Below are 21,191 nucleotides of genomic sequence, written 5' to 3'. Positions count from 1 at the left end.
ACACTCTCTACAATAGTCACACACTGTGATGGCTTCACATGAAGAGCAATAAAGCAGGATCCCCTCTCGGTAAATGATACGCCCTTGGGAAACGGCGCCGCAATTAATTTGCCGTTTTTATCTCGGGACCTGGATATGTCAGTGTTACATAATTAAAATTGAAATGAGATCTTGCATTATGATGCGAGTTACTAAACAATCACATCATCTCAAAACAGCTGCTATTTTTAATTAAATGCCTTTTTTACTTATTAATAAAAGAGTGAAATGTTAGTAACACCCCTTGAATAAAAATGGCTGTGATGAGTTCAGGTTTTCTCTTTTTAAAAAATCTGTTTTTTCCTTCTTTAAACAACTACAAAAGACTAAACACCATCAAAAGAGCCTGACAACAACAAAAGAAATGCGAGTAAAATGACAGACAAATCCTGACTTTCTAGTCGAGAACCTGGTGTGCTTTTTTTCTTTCATTCTGGTTGAAAATAATTGAATTTCCATCTCTTTCATCATCAACAATGACTCTTGTCACATACAACCAAAGGAGAATGTAACATTAGTTGTTTAAAGATTGCCAATGGTCTCCACTCTTAAAAATAAAGGTTACACTTTTTTTTGCAGCAATGCCATAGAAGAACCGCAGTTCTTAAAATAACCATTTTAATAATCTAAAGAACATTCGTCCACTAAAAAGAACCTTTAGTGGAATGGAAAGGCTCCATTAATATTAATGGTTCTTCATGGAACCTTAGATGCAAATAAAGAACCTTTATTTTTAAAGACCCTCTGGTGAAAATCAAGTTTTTAATGTTGTTTATATGTATATGTGGTGTTTTAATATGTTTTACGACAAACCATGTGCAAATTCAAGTCAACACCATTGCTGAGTATTTTATTCTTAAAACTGAACCAAAGACCGTCTCAAATACACAGTTTGAAATCGCTGGTGTTTCTGACGTCATTAGCCAGAGATGGGCACTCGAGTTAGAGACTCGGACTCAAGTTGCACTCGAGTCACATTTTAATAGACTTCAGACTTGACTCAGACTCCAGCTTAAAGACTTCAGACTTGACTCAGACTCCAGCTTAAAGACTTCAGACTTGACTCAGACTCCAGCTTAAAGACTTCAGACTTGACTCAGACTCCAGCTTAAAGACTTCAGACTCCAGCTTAAAGACTTCAGACTTGACTCAGATTCAAGCTTAAAGACTTCAGACTTGACTCAGACTCAAGCTTAAAGACTTAAGACTTGACTCAGATTCCAGCTTAAAGACTTCAGACTTGACTCAGACTCCAGATGAAAGACTTCTGGCTTGACTCAGACTCCAGATGAAAGACTTCAGACTTGACTCAGACTCCAGATGAAAGACTTCAGACTTGACTCAGACTCCAGCTTAAAGACTTCATACTTGACTCAGACTCCAGCTTAAAGACTTCAGACTCCAGCTTAAAGACTTCAGACTTGACTCAGACTCCAGCTTAAAGACTTCAGACTCAAGCTTAAAGACTTAAGACTTGACTCAGATTCCAGCTTAAAGACTTCAGGCTTGACTCAGACTCCAGATGAAAGACTTCAGGCTTGACTCAGACTCCAGATGAAAGACTTCAGACTTGACTCAGACTCCAGATGAAAGACTTCAGACTTGACTCAGACTCCAGCTTAAAGACTTCATACTTGACTCAGACTCCAGCTTAAAGACTTCAGACTCAAGCTTAAAGACTTCAGACTTGACTCAGACTCCAGCTTAAAGACTTCAGACTTGACTCAGACTCCAGATGAAAGACTTCAGACATGACTCAGACTCCAGATGAAAGACTTCAGACTTGACTCAGACTCCAGATGAAAGACTTCAGACTTGACTCAGACTCAAGCTTAAAGACTTCAGACTTGACTCAGACTCCAGATGAAAGACTTGTGAACATCTCTGTCACAAACTACCTTGTAACCAATCAGGTCAACGTGTGATCGTCAACGAGTGGATCTCTGAGCTGCTGTGAGTGAGTGGAGGTGGGGATAATTTGCATATTCATAGAAACCCGTATACTAAATGAGGCAAGGTATAGAGACGGGAGGTGAAATGTACTCATCCCTAATCAAAGGCTCACCTGATCTGCTGATTGGCCTCGCTACGGATCTTCAAAACCTCTTTGCCCTTGAGTTCCAGCTCCTTGGTCAGAGTGCTGATGTTCTCGTTCAGGGTGTGGATCTCGTGGTCCAGATCCGCAATGTGCTTCTTCCTGCGACTGACCTCATCCTGCAGATCTGAGATGCGACTCAGTAGCTCGCGTTCCTGAAAAACACGAGCATTCAAGGTCAACCGAGGCCACGATAAAAGCCAGACTGTCCTTACTTGAGAATGTCATGATGTGTTATGTTATGTAAGAGTGTGGATTGTGCGATGGCTTCATCTGTGGTGAATATCTGAATTCAGACACACATGGGGTTTCCATAGATGCTATTTTCACATCGCACTTGAGACTATGTGGGGATCTAATATTGATGGCACCTCTCTCTGTTTCTCCTTCCATATCCAATACATGAATAGTTTTGATATGAATAAATAAAAGGTGGGAGCCGCCAGCAGATCTACAGCATTGCATGGAGGTTTTAGCAGTACAGTTTCATCTCTTGAGGGACGTCAGAAGCTAATGGGCCTTGAGTTCTGAAGTTACTGAAAAACAACTTTCGTCAACTTTAAGTATTCAGTTACTTTTTTAATAATATAATAATATTTCTATAAAATATAATGTTTCTGGTGACATGCCCTGTAAGAATTGAGTAATCTGTTTTAAAATGAGTGAGGAAACTCTTGCAGAAATACATCTCAGAGCACTGAGAAGATTTATGACTTTGAATAAGATACTGAATATAACAAAATACCACCAGTCTTAGGACTCATTATTTCACAGTAAGAAAACAAACAAACAAACAAACAAATACATTTCTCAGTGTTTTTTTTTTCAAAGTTCGTAGTTTAATTCTACATGACCATTTTTTGCCCTCTCTCTGACCTTTACAATTAAACACAGGGTGTTTTGTTACTTACTGTTAAGGTTTCTATATGCAAATGACATATGTTATGATTGGCTAAACATTCTGTAGGCAAAATGACTAATAAATTCAACCTGATTTTACCAAATAATACAAAGGTGTTTTCCACGATGCATCCATTACAAGCAATTGTTTTTGATTGCACCAACAAACCGAGACACTTTCCACAAACATGCATGAACCTAACTTTATATAGAGCACTTTCCAAAAATAGGGTATGAATAAGATCCCAGAAATCTTTAAAATGAACAGTTTAAAACACAGATTCATGCTATTATTTTCAAGAAATAAATAGTAAAATAAACAAAATAAAATGGAATAAAAACATGAAATGGAATAAATTCATTAAATAAAATAAATTATTAAATAATAAATTAAAACAAAAAATTATAATAAAATAAAATAAATAAAATAAGAGTCAAGACCTCTGATATAGGACATGTCCAAATCCATTTTAAAGAGATAGTTAACCAATTTTTAAAAAAATTTTGCCATCATTTACTCACCCTCAAGTTATTCCAAACATTTATGAGTTTCTTTCTTTTGTTAAACACAAAATAAGATATTTTAAATCATTTTGGTAATCAAACAGTTGACGGTAGCCATTGACTTTCATAGTACGAAAAATATACTGGAAGTCAATGGCTACTATCAACTGTCTGGTTTCCTGGTTTTCCATTCTTTAAAATATCTTCTTTTGTGTTCAACAGAAGAAGAAAAAAACTCAGTTCCAATACAGGTTTGGAACAACATAAGGGTGAGTAAATGATGACAAATTTTCATTTCTGGGCGAACTACCCCTTTAAGACAAGGACATTTGCATTTACAACTAGCTATGCTAATGTGCTGTTAGAATAGTTATCACTTCACAAAACATCACATTTGTGACTCTGATGCTTTAAGCAATTTTAAAGCAATGTTACAACAAAGTGTACTGTATTCATTGCAACATAGGCAGTCTCTACACTGTAATGTTGATACGCAGCCGTATACTGTACGTCAGACTCCTGTGTAACCCGGGTTAGATTAATTAGATGCCGCTTGTCTCAGACAATTTTCCACTCCACTGACACTTTGACTTTTAAATGCCTCGTTCACAGGAAGTAGAAGAAATCGTCCCGGATAATACAACTGAGCCAATTTCCGCTTTAATGTGGTTAATGGCTCTTGCTTAATCAAATTACAATCTGCTCATACAACTTTAAATGTCTGTAAATATCATTTCACACAACAATTAGCTTACTAACGGTATCAGTGTGTGTGGCAAAGAAAACCTGTGGCCCAGAGGGGCTTCCATGGGCCATGTTATATGATTAAGGATGCCAATGTCAGCAGAAAATGTAATACATGGCGAACATTTGTGTGTATCCCCGGCTTTAATTCTATTTCTAACGTATACTCACTTACATACTTATAAATATATCACAACCATTCCAGATGACCGTGAAATACCCTGAAAGAGCATTTCTTAATATCTCCAAACCCAACAGATGGTTCATCTTGAGAATGAAGCATAAAACAGCACGTACACTTCTAAGAAAATCTGTCCAAATAGTAAAACTCTGAGTCTTTGCCAAGCTCTGTTTCTCTCGCTCTGCCCATGTCTCCCTCAGCAATGATATTATACCTCAGAGCAGTCCAATAACCATAAATTCATAGACAAGGAAAGTGCATTGAACATACTTGTCATTCTCTCATCAGATTCACAAGGTAGTCTTAAGGTGATGATACACAGGGCAACTTTTTGAGCAATTTTGCTGGGCAATATTGCCGTCAACGGGCAACCAAATGAGACATAGGGCCCACGACCAATCTAAATTATCCAGATAGAAATGTATTGCCCATTTTCAATGGGAAAGTACCCAAGCAACAATCGCTCGTCAAGATTGCCCAGCAACATTGCTCAAAAAGTTGCCCTGTGTACCATCACCTTTACCCTTCGTTCTAGTCGGAAAGCTGAACACCCAACAGAAAGCTGTTGCTATGGTAGCACTGGCCGAGAACCGGGCGCTTATCAAAACACAGCCATTTGAACTTCTAAAATTTTCACTTTATTTCATGTTTTAGCTTATCTTCTGTTAGCAACGCGAGCCACGTTAGTAACACCCATTTGAAACAAGGCACCATTCAATATTGCACTCATAACAAGACCGATTCCCATACCCACAGGCAGCGATACGGACACGGTGAGGTATTGCAGTAATACGAGTGATTAAAATCGTCATTTAAACAACCAAAGCGGTCCAAAAACAATGAAAACAATTCATACAAGTCACAGGGCGCAGCCATCTTGGATTCCGTATCGGAATTCTTGCTCAGTGTCCTCACGGTAATCCGACTTCCGAGCTGGGAAATCCGAGGAAAGGGGGCGTGTTGGTGCGTGTTGCTAGGCAACGTCTGTCTTCCTAGTCGGAACTCCGACACGGATAAATAAAAGAACGCACCATTACAATAAACATTTTAAGATCTGTAAGTCTCTAAGAATCTCTCAACTTTAACCAGGGATGCACATAACTGGTGTGCAGATGCCCATGCGTGGTAAAAAATAAACGATGCGCGCAGAAAATGTGTAGGGAAGCGGTTTTGAGAGCCAACATTTTTGGGGACATGGACATGTTTACTCACTGGAGTAGATATTTCTCCATGTCTGGTAAGATAGCTGTCATGATGATAAGTGTGTTCATTAATTATTAGCTGTTAATAGGGGTGCAACAGAACACAGTTGATCCGTGATCCGTATGGGCAAGGCATCATGCTTCGGCACACTTGTGGTTCGTGGATTATCTGCAAAGTTTAACCATCATAGAATCAAAGTTTATCATTTGGACGTGTTTTGTCCTGCCAATTTACGCATTCCAATGATTTTAAAGGTGCAGTGTGTAATATTTCTGAGGATCTATTGACAGAAATGCAATATATGATCCATAACTATGTTTTCAGTGGTGTATAAAGACCTTGCATAATGAACCGTTATGTTTTTATTAGCTTAGAATGAGGCATTTATATCTCCATAACCGCGGGCGCCCCCTTCTATGGAGGTCGACATATTGTGTGGTCATGTTTCTAGCGTAGCCGACAGCGAACACACAGCGCTACAGAGCGCGTTTCCTCATTACCTTGAAAAAGAAGTTTTCAGTGGTGTATAAAGACCTTACTAAATGAACCGTTATATTTGTATTACCTAAGAATGAGCAGTTTCTGTCTACACACACCACGGGTTCCCGATCATTGAAATGCCCCAACATGTTTCTACGGTGGCCTTAAACAGACAAACGCGTTTCGTTAATATGTTGCTCTTCGTGCGAGGAAGCAAGCTTAGTTCAGCGAATAAAACACTGACACAGTGATGAACAAGTAACAATAATATTCGCAATAACCTCATTGCTGAACTGGCTACTCTCTGCTGTCTCAGACGATGACATATTTTCCTGTCGGCCACCATAACTTTTGTTGGTTGCAATTCGTAACCTCACCACTAGATGTCGCTAAAAATCACACACTGCACACGACAAGACTACAGCTGAATCGTCCTCTGGTGTGGATGCTAGTATAGATATCTTTTATAGTTTTTGTTCTTGTTGTGAACAGTCCTTAAGACTGCGTTTTTGCAGCCTGACTGCAAATTTCGTTGTCAGGGCATTTATATGGTGTCTGGATGGTTGCTAGGTGGCCCAGTTGAAAAGAGTCTACCCTCAAGTCAAGTGTGAGAGAAAGTGTGGGTGTGAGAGCATGAGCAGGAGGAGAAACGGGCCGCTGTGTGCTCCTGTGGTCTGCTGGAGTCCCAGTCTTGAGGTAGTGTAAATAGAAATGTCACAGGCAGACCCCCTGACAGCTCTGCTCCAGCACATTAACGTCACACATACATGCAGTTAGCGGTCACGGAAACAAAGACGGCTTTGTTTTTCCCCAACACACACCTGAGCCTCAGCACATGAGTGTTATAGTCCGGGATGCACATAACTTTCTTGGTTTGGTTCTCAAGGGAGCACCTGGAGATGTTGGCACATTTTACATGGCACACTCATCCTACAAGCTGTCGTCATCACTTTCCTCCTCTCTACTCTCCTCACTATAACACTTTGTTCACTATAGAAATTAAATATAGGTTCATCTTTGTTTTAGGCTGTTTTATTTTATTTTATGAACATTAACGACACGGTGACAGCAGCCTGATATTCCTGCTGTTTTCTAAGACCGAATGCACTGACCCACATCTGGTTTCTTTCTCAACTGTTCACTTATGACATAACCGAGAGAATACTTGCCGAGACGGGTATTTTGACATCATTTAGAGTGTGTGTCTGTTCAAGCGCAAGTAAACACCAAAGAGGAATCAGTTCGGTGTTTGAGCACTGTCTGAAACACCTCTCTTTCTCTTTCTCTTGCTCTCTCTCTCTCTCTCTCTCTCTCTCTTTGCGTGCGGCTGTGCGCACAGATAACAGTGCGCGAGTCAAATATTTTCGATTCGATTTAATCGATTCGTATCGATGCATCGATTATACAGCCAACGATTCGATGCATCGATGCGTCTGCATCGATTAATGTGTTTGTTTTGCCGCCTGTCTATTTTCGCAATCCGCTCATATGCGTACAAACGATTGTTGTTATGCACTGGGCTAACGTTAGTTAGTCACCGAACTAAACTGCCAGTGTGAAAGCACCCTCAGTCACTTAGTCGGCGACTTCCAAGCTAGCAGTTACTAAGGTGAACAAACAGGCGCTAACGTGTACAAAAGGCTACTTCAACAGCTTACTTGAAAAGTCTAGGGTGCTTTCACACCGGAACGGAACGGGCACTGTTGGCATGAAAAATCGCTAATTATGTAAACGCTGTCTGTCATGCGGACCCGGGTGCGCACTGGGTACCAAACCCGAGACTGCCTGGAGGAGGTGCGAGTTCGGTTGCGTGAATGTGAAAGCATCACGGACTCGGGTGCGCATTTGTTCAGGACGTAAGTGACCTGTGCATGCATTTTAGCTGGTTATGATGTATTTAGTTAAATAAAACACATGTAAGGGATGATAGTGTTGATAATTTACCTTGGATAAGAGCGAGAGAGAGTCTGCAGTGTATTCGCACACACATAGCGCGTGGACTCAGGGCAACACATTAACGGAAATCCACTGTCTCCTGCGTTTGCAATCAGCAAAAAGCCAAATGCGACACACAGTAAACCGGTGTTGTTCACTCAGCTGTGCATAATAGCACCAAATAAAATAAAAAAACACAATATATTGACCCGCGGTCTGTTTTCTATCATGCGTCGTGCACGTTTGCGATGACGTAAGATGCACGGAAACGCACCAGGATTCGATAGAATCAAGTTTTGAACTGTATGCAGTAACTGTTATATTTGCTGTTCTATTTGCAGTGCATTGAGCACAACATAAACATTATGTGAATAGAATACTGTTCCTGTATTCTCAATAAAAGGCAAATTATAAAAAATTTTGTTGATTTATTTGAAACTTAATAGATATCATGTAAAAATATCGATTACTGAATCGTATCGAATTGAATCGCGGGGAAATCTGAAGTATCGAAAATAATCGAATTGTTTGTTTAAGAAATCGGTATCGTATCGAATCGTCATGTAGGCTCCGATTTACACCCCTACATCTAATGGTGAGGTTGCGAATTGCAACCAAATGAAGTTACAGTGGCCGACAGGAAGTGATGTCATCTTGATTATTCAGTAAAACTATATGTTATTGCGGTTCATTAAGTAAGGTCTTTATACACCACTGAAAACTTCTTTTTCAAGGTAGTGAGGAAACGCGCTCTGTAGCGCTGTGTGTTCGCTGTCGGCTACGCTAGAAACATGACCACACAATATGTCCACCTCCATAGAAGGGGGCGCCCGCGGTTATGGAGATATAAATGCCTCATTCTAAGCTAATAAATACATAACGGTTCATTATGCTTTATACACCACTGAAAACATAGTTATGGATCATATATTGCATTTCTGTCAATAGATCCTCAGAAATATTACACACTGCACCTTTGAATGCTGGAGCTCTTAGAGCAGAATGGATTCTGATTGGCTGTCAATATTTTTATCGTTCATCAGCTGGAAAAAATCATTTTGAAAGTGATTCCAATGATATTGTTTCTCTGTTGTCTATTCTGCTTTAATATAAGCAACAAAATCAAAATGCAAATTACATATATGCTTTGTCATTATGGTAACAACCTGTTTTTAAAATACTAAAATTTAGATTTTGCATTTTATTCTTAAATGGCAAATTTGCCTGGACTGAGGTCGAAACACATGAATAAAGGGTATTGTTACATAATCTGACTGCATATGAAACGAGCTTCAGCTGAATAATTGATTGTAGATTTTGAACGCACATACTCGCACAGTGTTTGAACAACACCGTGTTCAACAGCAGCCCAAGCATCAGGTCAAAATTTACCTCGAAGCTCCGGAAAGACCCTCAGAAAATATCACACCTGTCATGACAGAGCTAAACCTGGACGAACCGTCATCTGACATCAGCAGGTGTCCCCGTTCCTAAAGAGACGTGGCTTTAAAAGTCCAGTGCTCAATCTACCGTACAGAAAGAGCTCTTTCAGCTCTTATCCCTGAAGTTAAGCGGTTATAATTTGCGAGGGTCAAAGTTAACATCTATAACCTTTTCCATCAAAGACAGAGGCACCTTTAAATGTCTCCCTGGAGGTGTACTTCAACGCGTAGGATAATATATAAGCATCATTAATGTTGGGCCATGCAGACAGTGGAGAGGAGGCTGATTAGCAGGTGTCTGGGATGATGCGTGGAGTTGTGCTCTCCTGGGCATAGCACTCACAAAAAGCCCTGAGAGAGGCTGGATTTGAGTGTTATGCTGATCAAAAGATTCTCGACCGAGGGGGAACAGCACAGGTCATATTAGAGAGACGTGTGTGTGGATGGGTACAAGGTAGTAGAGTTATTCAACCACTCACATGATTGAATCTAGTCAGTTAACATAGTGTGATAACATAGTGTGATAGCGTAGTGTGATAGCGTAGTGTGATAGCGTAGTGTGATAGCGTAGTGTGATAGCGTAGTGTGTGATAGCGTAGTGTGTGATAGCGTAGTGTGATAGCGTAGTGTGTGATAGCGTAGTGTGATAGCGTAGTGTGATAGCGTAGTGTGTGATAGCGTAGTGTGATAGCGTAGTGTGATAGCGTAGTGTGATAGCGTAGTGTGATAGCGTAGTGTGATAGCGTAGTGTGTGATAGCGTAGTGTGATAGCGTAGTGTGATAGCGTAGTGTGATAGCGTAGTGTGATAGCTTAGTGTGATAGCGTAGTGTGATAGCGTAGTGTGATAGCGTAGTGTGATAGCGTAGTGTGTGATAGCGTAGTGTGATAGCGTAGTGTGATAGCGTAGTGTGATAGCGTAGTGTGATAGCGTAGTGTGATGGCGTAGTGCTACGTCACACGCAGGCTCACTATTGGCCGACGCTGGTCATGTGTGTGATGCGTGTGACGTACAACACAGAAGCGCTGCGCTGTTACACTAGTGAACTCACTCGAGGCTCACAGAGAAGGAAATCAATAGATATTTTGTTATTTCGAAATACACAAATGTCAAAGTCGTTATTTTTTTGCACAAAAAGTATTCTCGTCGCTTGATAAACTTAAGATTGAGCCACTGTAGTCACTTGGACTATTTTAACGATGTCTTTAATAACTTTTCGGGGAACAAGTGTCAATCCCTTAGAAGCCTATGGAGGAGTGATCCAGCTCTCAGATTTAATCACAAATATCTTAATTTGTGTTCGGAAGATGAACGAAGGTCTTACGGGCTAGAACAACATGAGGGAGAGTAATTACTGACAGAATTTACATTTTTGGGTGAACTATTCCTTTAAGTCATATTGTGAAATATTAAATCACTACATGAGATAAAATGTCACTATTGTAAGACAAAACAGTGAGATATTAAAATCACCCTGGAACATAAAAAGTCACAAGTATGAGACATAATATCATAATTAGATAATAGGTCACTTTTGGAGATAACATTTCAATTATGAGAAATATTAATTTAAATTGTGAGAGAAAAAATATCATATTATTGTAAAACATTATTATCACTTCATGAGATTAAAAACTATTATGAGAATAAGACACAAAACAGTGAGATATTAAGTCACTCTAGGTAAAAAAAAAAGTCTTAATCATGAGAAATAATATCATAATTGTTTAATATTAAGTCACAGTGGAAGATATCAAGTCATACTGTGAGATATTAAATCAATTCATGCCATATAAATTTGAATTGAGTTGCAATTGTGAGACAATTATGCATAGTAATAAAAAAAATAAAAAGGTATGGTTATACTTCTATTCAAAATGACTTCTAGGACATTTTTTGTCAATGACTAAAAAAGTCAATAGAGCAAATGCTGTTAAGTGCCTTGTAATCATAAAACTATTTTTTTATTACTAGGACTGTCAATTCATACTTTGCTGGTGACGTCACAAGTGCTGGCTGGCGGGCAAGAACGTCGTTCTCTAGCAACGAAACCCAGTAAACTAATCAAGGATCTTGCCAGGACGTCGCCAGTTTTTAATATACAAAAGTTGGTGTTTTGAGGTTTAACGACATGCCAGATAGTTGTTGTGCGATTGGATGCACTATTATTCAGCGTAATCGCGTTAAGAACGTGCATATAAACGCGCTCATTCCCTAAAAGTGAAAGTAGAAACTGACTGAGCTTTCAGCATCTGTCGCTGCTTTAACGCCGCGTTCTCTCAGAGACGACGATGGATATAACGGCTATCTTAATTTACTGGTTTAATATTTCTCTTGTGGACCTACATTAATGACAGTAAAAAATTTGAAGAATATTCGTTTTAAACAAGTTTTTGAAGCTGCTTTTGATTTTCACAGATGGAAGAGTTGTGCTTTTCGTGAACTAAAGAATGTTTTTGGGCCTATATCATTTTAGTGATATTATTCATATTTAGTAATTGTATTGTTTTTAGTGTTATTAGTGTCATTAAACGTTTTGTTAATGTGCTATGGAAACAAAATAGCCTCACTATATAATTGATTGTGAATGATTGTATTGGCCATTTTGTCAGCGTTTCGTGAGCTTAGAATTATACAGTTCTATCTCCGTTTAGTTCTGAGATATTGAGCATCAAAGTTTTTAAATCCCTGCTGTTTTAACATTATGTCAAAAACTAAATTTCGACCAATAGTGGAGATAGAACCATATAATTCTAAGCTCACGGTTTGTTGCCCGCCAGGTATCCATGGCAGTCACGTGACTGCAAAGTATGAATTGATTAAAAGTTGTGATCAAATGAATTACATGGAATTTGATTAATTAAATAAATTGCAAAAAAAAAAAGATGATTCAAATACATCTCATCATTGTGCCAGGCAAAAGCAATGAAGTCAGAGATGTCTAGTTGCCGTGCCGGGGAGCGTTTCATTCCTCTTTCTCTCATTCCTCATACACAAATGTTTATTACTGAGAGCAAATCAGCGCTGTCAAAAAAGTGGCGACCCGTGTAAGAGAGCGTTAATGGTTATCCATCGGCCGAGAGATTCCCGCTGTAGAAGCAGAGCAGCACAGGCTTTAATAAATACTGTGTCTTGTGAACGCAGGTACTCGTTCAGAGGAAGAAGGCCCCTGGGAGCCGTCGGGCCAAACGACCATGCGGATGAAATGATTAGGTATGTACTATTCACCTTCAATGCATATGAACAAAACTATTAATAATAATGCTGTCATAGAGCATGAGAGCTCCCACACCATGCACTAGGTATATATGACCTTGGTGCTCACTGTAAGATTCAGAATCGAGTTATGAAACTCGAATGTTAAAACTGATCTCAAGCCAGTAGCCGAAAACACAAGAGTCTGCCGGAGACAATGAGGTGTGAAGCAGCCGTGCCGATCGCTATCGTGCTAAAACTCAAGTGTTTGTATTGTGGCTTTGGCCAGCTAATCTTACACAGCTCATTAAACCAGGAGTGGAAACTGGACTCTCACTGGGAAACAATTAACGATAAGACAAAACTGGAGAGAGTGTTTGGGAGAAGAGCATCTCTGTTATGCAGTTTGAGCAAAGTGATTCTTGAAAACGCCCACGCCGAGTCTCTGTAACCAACTTCAAACTTTTAACACCTGTCAATATGCTGAATGTGTTTCAGTCGGTAATTGAAATAAAGCTGAAATAAAAAAAATAAAAAAATATTAGATGAAAAAAAATGGAAATTAGAAATGAAGCATAGCAATGCAATACGGCAACGACATCTCAGATTGTCTGACGGCAGTAAATCTATCTATCTATCTATCTATCTATCTATCTATCTATCTATCTATCTATCTATCTATCTATCTATCTATCCATCCATCCATCTATCCATCCATCAATCCATCCATCCATCCATCTATATATCTCTCTATCTATCTATCTATCAATCTATCTATCTATCTATCTATCTATCTATCTATCTATCTATCTATCTATCTATCTATCTATCTATCTATCTATCTATCTATCATCTATCTATCTATCTATCTATCCATCCATCCATCCATCCATCCATCCATCCATCCATCCATCCATCCATCCATCCATCCATCCATCCATCCATCCATCCATCTATCTATCTATCTATCTATCTATCTATCTATCTATCTATCTATCTATCCATCCACTGGTGCATCAAAATAAAAAATAAACATTAAAAATGTAAAAAATAAAATAAATAAAATAAAATACCTTTGTGTGAGTGAAATTCAAAAAAATAAAATAAATAGTTTAACCAGTTTATTTAGATGCTATCACATCCAGTACATATTTTAAAAGAACTGACAAAGCAATGTTTACACCTTATGTTATAGTGAATGATTTCACCTAGAAAACATAAACCCATGTTTCTCACGGCTCTTTCATGACACATCTGCCTCTGCTGTCGTAACTCGTGGGATCGGCAGGAGTCTTGTCTTATGATGTCATGGATGTTACTGAGTGTATGTGAGGGCATTACAGAAACATGAACACAACAAAGTCAACCGTGTCCCTGAGACAGATGCACAGTTTGATTGTAGATGCACATGAAACAATTTTAATCTCACAAGACACAAATATTAACTGTTTGACCCAAAGAAACGTGCATCTGTGTTTTCCATGGACGCTCATTTGTTATTCCTGGATGATGTATTAAGCACCGCGGCTAGAAACGCTTAGTGAATGCTTAGCAAAAATAGATTCCTTCCTGACGGCAGCAGTGCAGAGTTTGTTCAAGTTCTGAGAGAGCTCAACAGCACCGATGCCGTTTTCTCTGAGTTTGCAGCCTCTCTTTAGCAAAGATCACACTGAATTAGCCCATTTGACCTCTGTTATTGTCTGAGGGACATTAGGCAAGTTCTCACGATACAGATTTGAGCCCCAGGAGCAGGAGAATTAAACCTGTTGTAGTAGACCGCCAAAACAAAACTAGCAACCTTTAAAATCGCTTAATAGTGGTACTAAGAGATTTTAAAGGTTCCTAGTTTTGTTTTGGAGGTCTACTACAGAAGGTTTACATTAGGGCTGTGAATCTTTGGGTAGGCAGCGAATCGATTCGATTCACGATTCATAGGTTTTCAATTCGATTCAAGAACGATTTTGCAAATTCAGAAAGATTCGATTCGATGCGATTCACATTAAGGTTCGATGCGATTCGATTAATTCGATTCGATTCTTCATTTTTTCTATGCATTTATAGGATTATTTAAATGCTTCCCCCAATGGGTCTTAGTCAGGGTGTGAATTATACAGTGGTCTTCGGGGGTCAGAGACTGGGGACAAAAAAAACAACAACGACATTTTGTTTATTGTTAATGTTAGTTCATGCTAGTTTTTAATTAATTTATTATTATAAAAAAATATTTCCAAAGCCTATAAATTAGCATTTGTAGAAATGTAAGCCAAGATTTAAAAAGCATGATGAACTAACAATACTTTTAAAGCCTAACTATTTTGTAGGATATGTTAATGGATACACAACCTTAAAATGTTCCTGGTACATCCTTCCATTGTGAGACTAAAAATACCATGAACTTTCCCACTAAACCTTAACTAACTTTCCTCATGGAATGCTCTCTGTTCTCTTTATAGGCTACTGAACATTTTCCTATGATTCTGAGAGAAAACGCGCCGGGTGTCTACTTTTGCTATAGGTTAGTAACGATTACGAATGCAACTTTAATGCGCATCTGATTGATGGATAAACCACGCGCTCTTATTTCAGTGTAATTAATATTGTAGTTATTTCAGCAGTTTCCTTCGTACATTCAGTTTAATGACAAAGTTAAATTTCATTCATGATTCATAGGAAGCGTGTGTATTTTAGGTCTATTTGTGTCTGCTCTTTCCATGTAATAAATGCGCACCTTGAATAAGTGGGTTTTACTTCAGCTGCTCAGGACGGGTATGACCCATTTCCGTAAAACTTCAGTATCTTATCTTAAAGAAAAGATCAATTCTAATTCACAGCAAAAACGCTGGTGTGGACGGAGATCGTATTCGTTTTAATTCTCCGTTTCTATACTAAAACGCAGAAGTGTGGATGGGGTCTCAGTCTCTCTAAACCCCTCTCTGTGAGCCTACTCTGCTCTGATTGGTCAGATGGCCCAGTCTGTTGTGATTGGTCAACCGCTTACAGCGCGTGCCTGAAACGAAACGGCCATAACCATATCTGAATTTCAGCTCTGAAGGCTTTCTCAGCGCTTGATGCACAGTGATACGAACAGCAACATCATCCTTTGGAAGTGCGTGCAAAGTGGACTTGTTTTCGCAGCGCAGAAATGGTTCATGTCGACAACACAAACCAAACTCTTCCAGGCCTCAGCTACAATTTCAGTGTTATATTCGAAAATATTATATCCATCCAATGTGTTCCAAAAAAATCGTCACTTCCTTGGAAATTGCCACAAAATATAAGAATGGAAGTTGGTGCAATCGGGGCTGCCACTGAGGATATTTTTTCTTCCATCATAAAGCAGATGAAACGTAATAAACGCTGTTATATATCTTACGTTCGGATGCCTGGGGCCTCATGTATCAACACTGCGTACGCACAAAAACACGGCGTACGTCAGCTTTCACGTTCACGGCCAGATGTACTAACAGTGAAATTAACGTAAGAATGTGCGTTCCTCCAAGTAAACTTCATGTCTGGCGTACGTATATTTGTCGTGATTTTTGTCCGTTGGCGACTCATAGAGGCAATAAAGTGCAGTGGCAATCATTACACTACGAATTGTTCTATCGCACCACCAGCTGTCAGATATTGCTTATAATTTGTAATTGATAAATTATTTGACATATTATTGTCACACGAGTTTTATTAAAATATTATATTATGCAATTAAGTAAGAACATAGGCTATATAAAGCATGTCCAAATTGATACAACCCGTCTAGCAATGGCAGCGTTGGCTTAACTAAAAAAAATAAACTTCATTAATTCGGCCAGTAAAGATAAAAAAGAAAGTAATATTTTTATTCAGCAAGGACACATTGAAGTGACAAGTAAAAGTGACAGTAAATGCATTTATAATGTTACAAAAGATTATAAGATTTCGACATCTGTTTGATTTAAGTTTCTATTAATTAAAGAATCCTGAAAATACTAGCCTATATCATGGTTTCCACGAAAATATGAAGCAGAAGCACAGCTGTTTTCAACACTGATAATAATCATAAATGTTTCTTGATCATCAAATCATTATATTACAATGATTTCTGAAGGATCATGTGACACTGAAGACTGGAGTAATGATGCTGAAAATTCAGCTTTGATCACAGGAATAAATTACACTTTACTATATATTCACATAGAAGACATTTTCAGTGAAATTTCGTTTCTTGCTTGCTTTAGCCATGTTCTTGCAGGTTTATTTCGCCACATTGGACTAATTACCATATTTAAATGATTTAATTGAGGGAGGAGACTGGGTGGGGCGTTGTGCTCGTGCATGTGCGCTCAATTTTACGTTAATTGGGATGTACAAAGAGAATAAGCGTGGGATCCTTCGTACGCAGAGATTCATACATCTGTTTTTTTTTGTGCGTACGCACATTTACAGCTTTGTCCGTACGCAATGTTTTAGTATGAATTCAACGCAAGTCTTTGTACATGAGCCCCCTGGTGTTTGGGAATGCAATCATATGAGATGCTTATGGGAGATCATTATACTAAATCATTTTGATGACAGACTTTGGTCTAGGCATTTCGGAACGACCAAACCAACATCTGAGATGCTGTGCGATGTGATTGGTCCGCCGGTTAGTCCAGTTATCCAATCAAATCCTCGGTTGAGGCAAAGTCAAGAGTTATTTGTTGCACGTTTTTTAGAACTTGCGCATCTTGGCGTTTCCATCAAGCGTTTATTTTTTATGCAATATCCCAAAATGTGCATAAAAACAAGTGGATGGAAACATAGCAACTGTCTGGGGGCACATTGAATTAAACGTGAAATTATCATGTAGAAAGAATGAAATAGTATTTTTTTTTTTGGTAAAACTATTTTTTGTTGTCTTCGTCATTTATTTTGCCATCACAGAGATGCAAAAGCACATTGCAGTTTGATTCTGCGTGTATGTGCGTTTCATGGACACGTTTTCCCATGAGGCCTGAATTTAAAACTCAAGCTGCACAACCTTTCAGTTGCTTGACCAACAATTCTGTCAGCGTTTCTTTTGTTTAACTGTCCTCTTATACATGAGGTCAGATGACAAGAGGATTTTCCTTTCATAGCAGCCAACTGTTTGCAGAACGCTATTGATTTGTCCTTTCTTGGAAAGGCATTCACTTGCTGAACTTACTGTTAGTCACTGTCTCCATTAGGAAACAATAGGACTGTAGGACACAGTAGGAGAATGATGGGAATACCCTGACAGAGAAGCTAGGACACAGTCTACAGCGAAATGACTGAAAACTAGCAATACTTAAAAATAATAATAATAATAATACTTACTTTAAAAAAGCAGAAAATAATAATGTGTACTATAATGCAAAAAAACTAAATACGATTATAAAAAAGACTTACTACCGTTCAAAAGTACGATTTAAAAAAAAAGAAACGAATCATTCATTTTTACAAATAAATTAATATTTAATCATATATGCCCCCATTTTTTTAACAGGAGAGTATACTTTAGTAAAGTTCAAGTATATTTTTAAGAATACTTTATGTAGTAAGTATACAAATACCAATGTACAAGAAGTATACTTGTAAGTGTAATGTTTCAATACTACTTGGGATATAAATAATAGTATACAAATAAGTTTTTCATTTGTACTTCAACTATACTACAAGTGAACTGTACATATACTGAGAGTTCCCTAGTCAAATACTTTTAGCACATTTTTTTGTTTATGAAACTTTGAAGTGTACTCTCAGTAAACTATTAGTAGTTTTATACAGCAAGTATACTTGTAAGTTTTCATTAAGTTTACATAACAAGTGCAATAATAATATATAAATAGTTAACTATAAGTATACTATTATGTTCCTTTGGGTATTATTTGTTTTTACTTGAAATATTCCTTTAACTGTACTGTAATTCTTTCCATTTTAAAAACAATTATTTTAGCTTCCTGCATCCTTTTTTTTGAAAGCTTGAAGGTGGTGAGTTTAATTAAAAAAAGCAACATTTTAAACAAAAAGCTGAGAAAATCACATTTTTTGTCAAAGACTACTTGTGGATCGGGTTCAGAACGGTGATCAACACATAGATGGAGTAGATGGAGTTCATAAGCTTCACAGTCGTTAACCCTTCCTGGGTCATTCAGTAACGTTATGCAGTTTTGATTTATTTGCCGTTTCATGTTTGATTGATCACATTATTTTACATTTCCGTAAGTAATGCTTCTTTTTCTGCTTCTTCTTCACCTGTGTTTTGATCCAGAGCTTTTGTACTATTTCAGAAGATGCGTAATAGCGACCCCTCACCGTATAACAGAGAAATCATGGATTGCCAGAAATTCTGTCAATGAGTAAAGTAGATTTCAAGCAAATTACATGACCAGTGGACTAGCCTACACAGAATACTCAGATACTCAGAATAAGGGAAATATCGGTTTTCTTTATAAATCACTATTTCCAAACAATGTAAGTTTATAAGACAGCATGTAAAACTACGTGAAAAAACTTTTTAACAGGCATTAAATACAACTACAAGCCAAGTATACTTACAATACTCAATTATATATTTAAGCTTATCTCGATCAAAAGATTGAGTACAAGTATAGGCCAAATATACTTTGCTGTCAGTCTAAGTCAAGTATACCACAAGTGCAATTTTAAGTATATTTCTGAGAAGTACAGTAAGTATACTTATTTTTAGTTTAAAAGAAGTAGAGAGGATGGGGGCATTTGACTGACGTGTAAAACAACCCAATAAAGCTTTTAGTATGTAGGGCTGGGTATTGACACAAATTTCACAACTTGATTCGATTTTGATTCACAGGCTTGCAATTTGATTCGATTTTGATTCACAGGCTTGCAATTTGATTCGATTTCGATTCGATTCAGTATTGATTGTTTTGGACATCAGGTACAATACATGGCAACATTTCTCAAGGAAAACAGATCTCTTAACTAATGCTGTAAACTGGAGTCAGTTCATTAGCCTACTATAATATTGAAGGTAAAAATTAACTGATTTGTAGCTATACAAACACTTAAATTACACTTTTATTTTATTTTTATAGTAAGAAAGTACTGTAATATGAATTATAAACATTTTAATGGTGGCATTATTTATTCAAACATGCATTAAATATTGAAGAACATTACAAAAAATATAATGAATATATAATATGGTGCATATATTTAGCAAAATTATCCTCTCTAGAGTTAATTTTTCTAGGTGACTAACGAGTTTATGGTCACATATGTTTTTTCTGAGGTAAATGTGACGTCACATGACATTGTTTACAAGTTGTTTAACTGACGTCTTTCCACGGTTGAAACACTGATTGAGCGATTTCATGTGACATGATACGGATTTGGATAAGTTGTTCTCTATCTTTTAGCTCACTTTTAGATGCTCATTCATGTTTACTTCGCGCTGTAACTGGTATTATTAAGGCGGAAGAGAAGATCATGTGCTTTTCTTGAGCTGCGCCAGAGCGATCTCACGCCACAGTGCCAAAACGCTATTTATGTTTTTGAACTTCGTAGCAAAATGAACGCAAGATGAAATTTGAGACTTTAATTCATAGCAATAGTAACAAAACACAAAGATTATTGCGATTTATTGGATGGGATGCACGCTACAATTTTCCATTCATTCATCAAATAAAAACAGGATGACTAATCGAATCTTGAGATTTAAGAATCGATATTGGTTCGTAAAAATGAGAATCGATTAATATTGAGAAATCGATATTTTTTACCTAGCCCTATTAGTATGTGACACTTATGGGCATGTAAATCTAAAATTGATGACACTGCAATAATAAACCGTGTGCAAAAAAATATCAACGTAAACGTATATGAAATATAATAACCCTGCTGTGGTGGAGGTTTACCTGTACTCTGCTCTGCTCCAACGCTTTCTCCAGTTCCTGTTTGGCAACCGCTGTTTCCTGTTGATGGGTCTGACGCATGTGTTCAATGGCTGATGCGTGGAGATGGTTCAGCTCTGAACGCAGTGATGCTGAGAGGAGAACAAGAGAAAGAGAGAGAGACAGGGAATGAAAACTAGACTATTCCAGGGAGATGAACTGCTGTCTGGAGCTGAACTAAACATCATTCATCTCCAACTTTCCCTAAAGCACAGGTGGAAATGGAAGTGACACTCATTCCCCAACCTGCAATTTCCTTTCTGCACGGTCTCATTACGCTGCTTTCCAGTTTCTTCCAATTATATCGTATTTGAATGAGATTGAGCTATAATTAGAGCTGTAGATCTCTTCAGGACTCAGATTTTATATTGGACATTTATAGTTCCAACACTGCTTAGTGTACAAAGTAAATACAAATGTACTTTAAATCAAACAATTATTAACATTACCAACAATTATTAACATTACCAACAATGCTAAATTATGAACATACGTGGCACAGGGTGAATAAGGAAACCATTTTGATTTCTAATTGTCTCTTGATTCTGCAGCCAAAAAGTC

The 21,191-nt window shown here is 37.8% G+C and overlaps 1 protein-coding gene across 4 annotated transcripts in view; it reads right to left on the bottom strand.

Annotated features, from left to right (window-relative positions):
• Positions 1-21,191, bottom strand: part of fam184ab (family with sequence similarity 184 member Ab) — a 158,768-nt gene that overhangs the window by 25,924 nt on the left and 111,653 nt on the right. For all 4 annotated transcript variants that reach the window (XM_077247089.1, XM_077247091.1, XM_077247088.1 and 1 more), the window contains exons 13-14: positions 20,595-20,722; positions 2,105-2,289 (exon numbers count right to left, since the gene is read on the bottom strand). In XM_077247089.1, the coding sequence (XP_077103204.1) occupies positions 2,105-2,289; positions 20,595-20,722 (313 nt within the window). The remainder of the gene's footprint in view (positions 1-2,104; positions 2,290-20,594; positions 20,723-21,191) is intronic.

The sequence above is a fragment of the Siphateles boraxobius genome, unplaced genomic scaffold, assembly GCF_051911475.1.
Source record: "Siphateles boraxobius isolate OS27281-9 unplaced genomic scaffold, OSU_SipBor_1 105, whole genome shotgun sequence".
NCBI lineage: Eukaryota > Metazoa > Chordata > Actinopteri > Cypriniformes > Leuciscidae > Siphateles > Siphateles boraxobius.
Note: the sequence above shows the minus strand (reverse complement) of the source record. Positions and strands in the feature narration are given on the sequence as shown.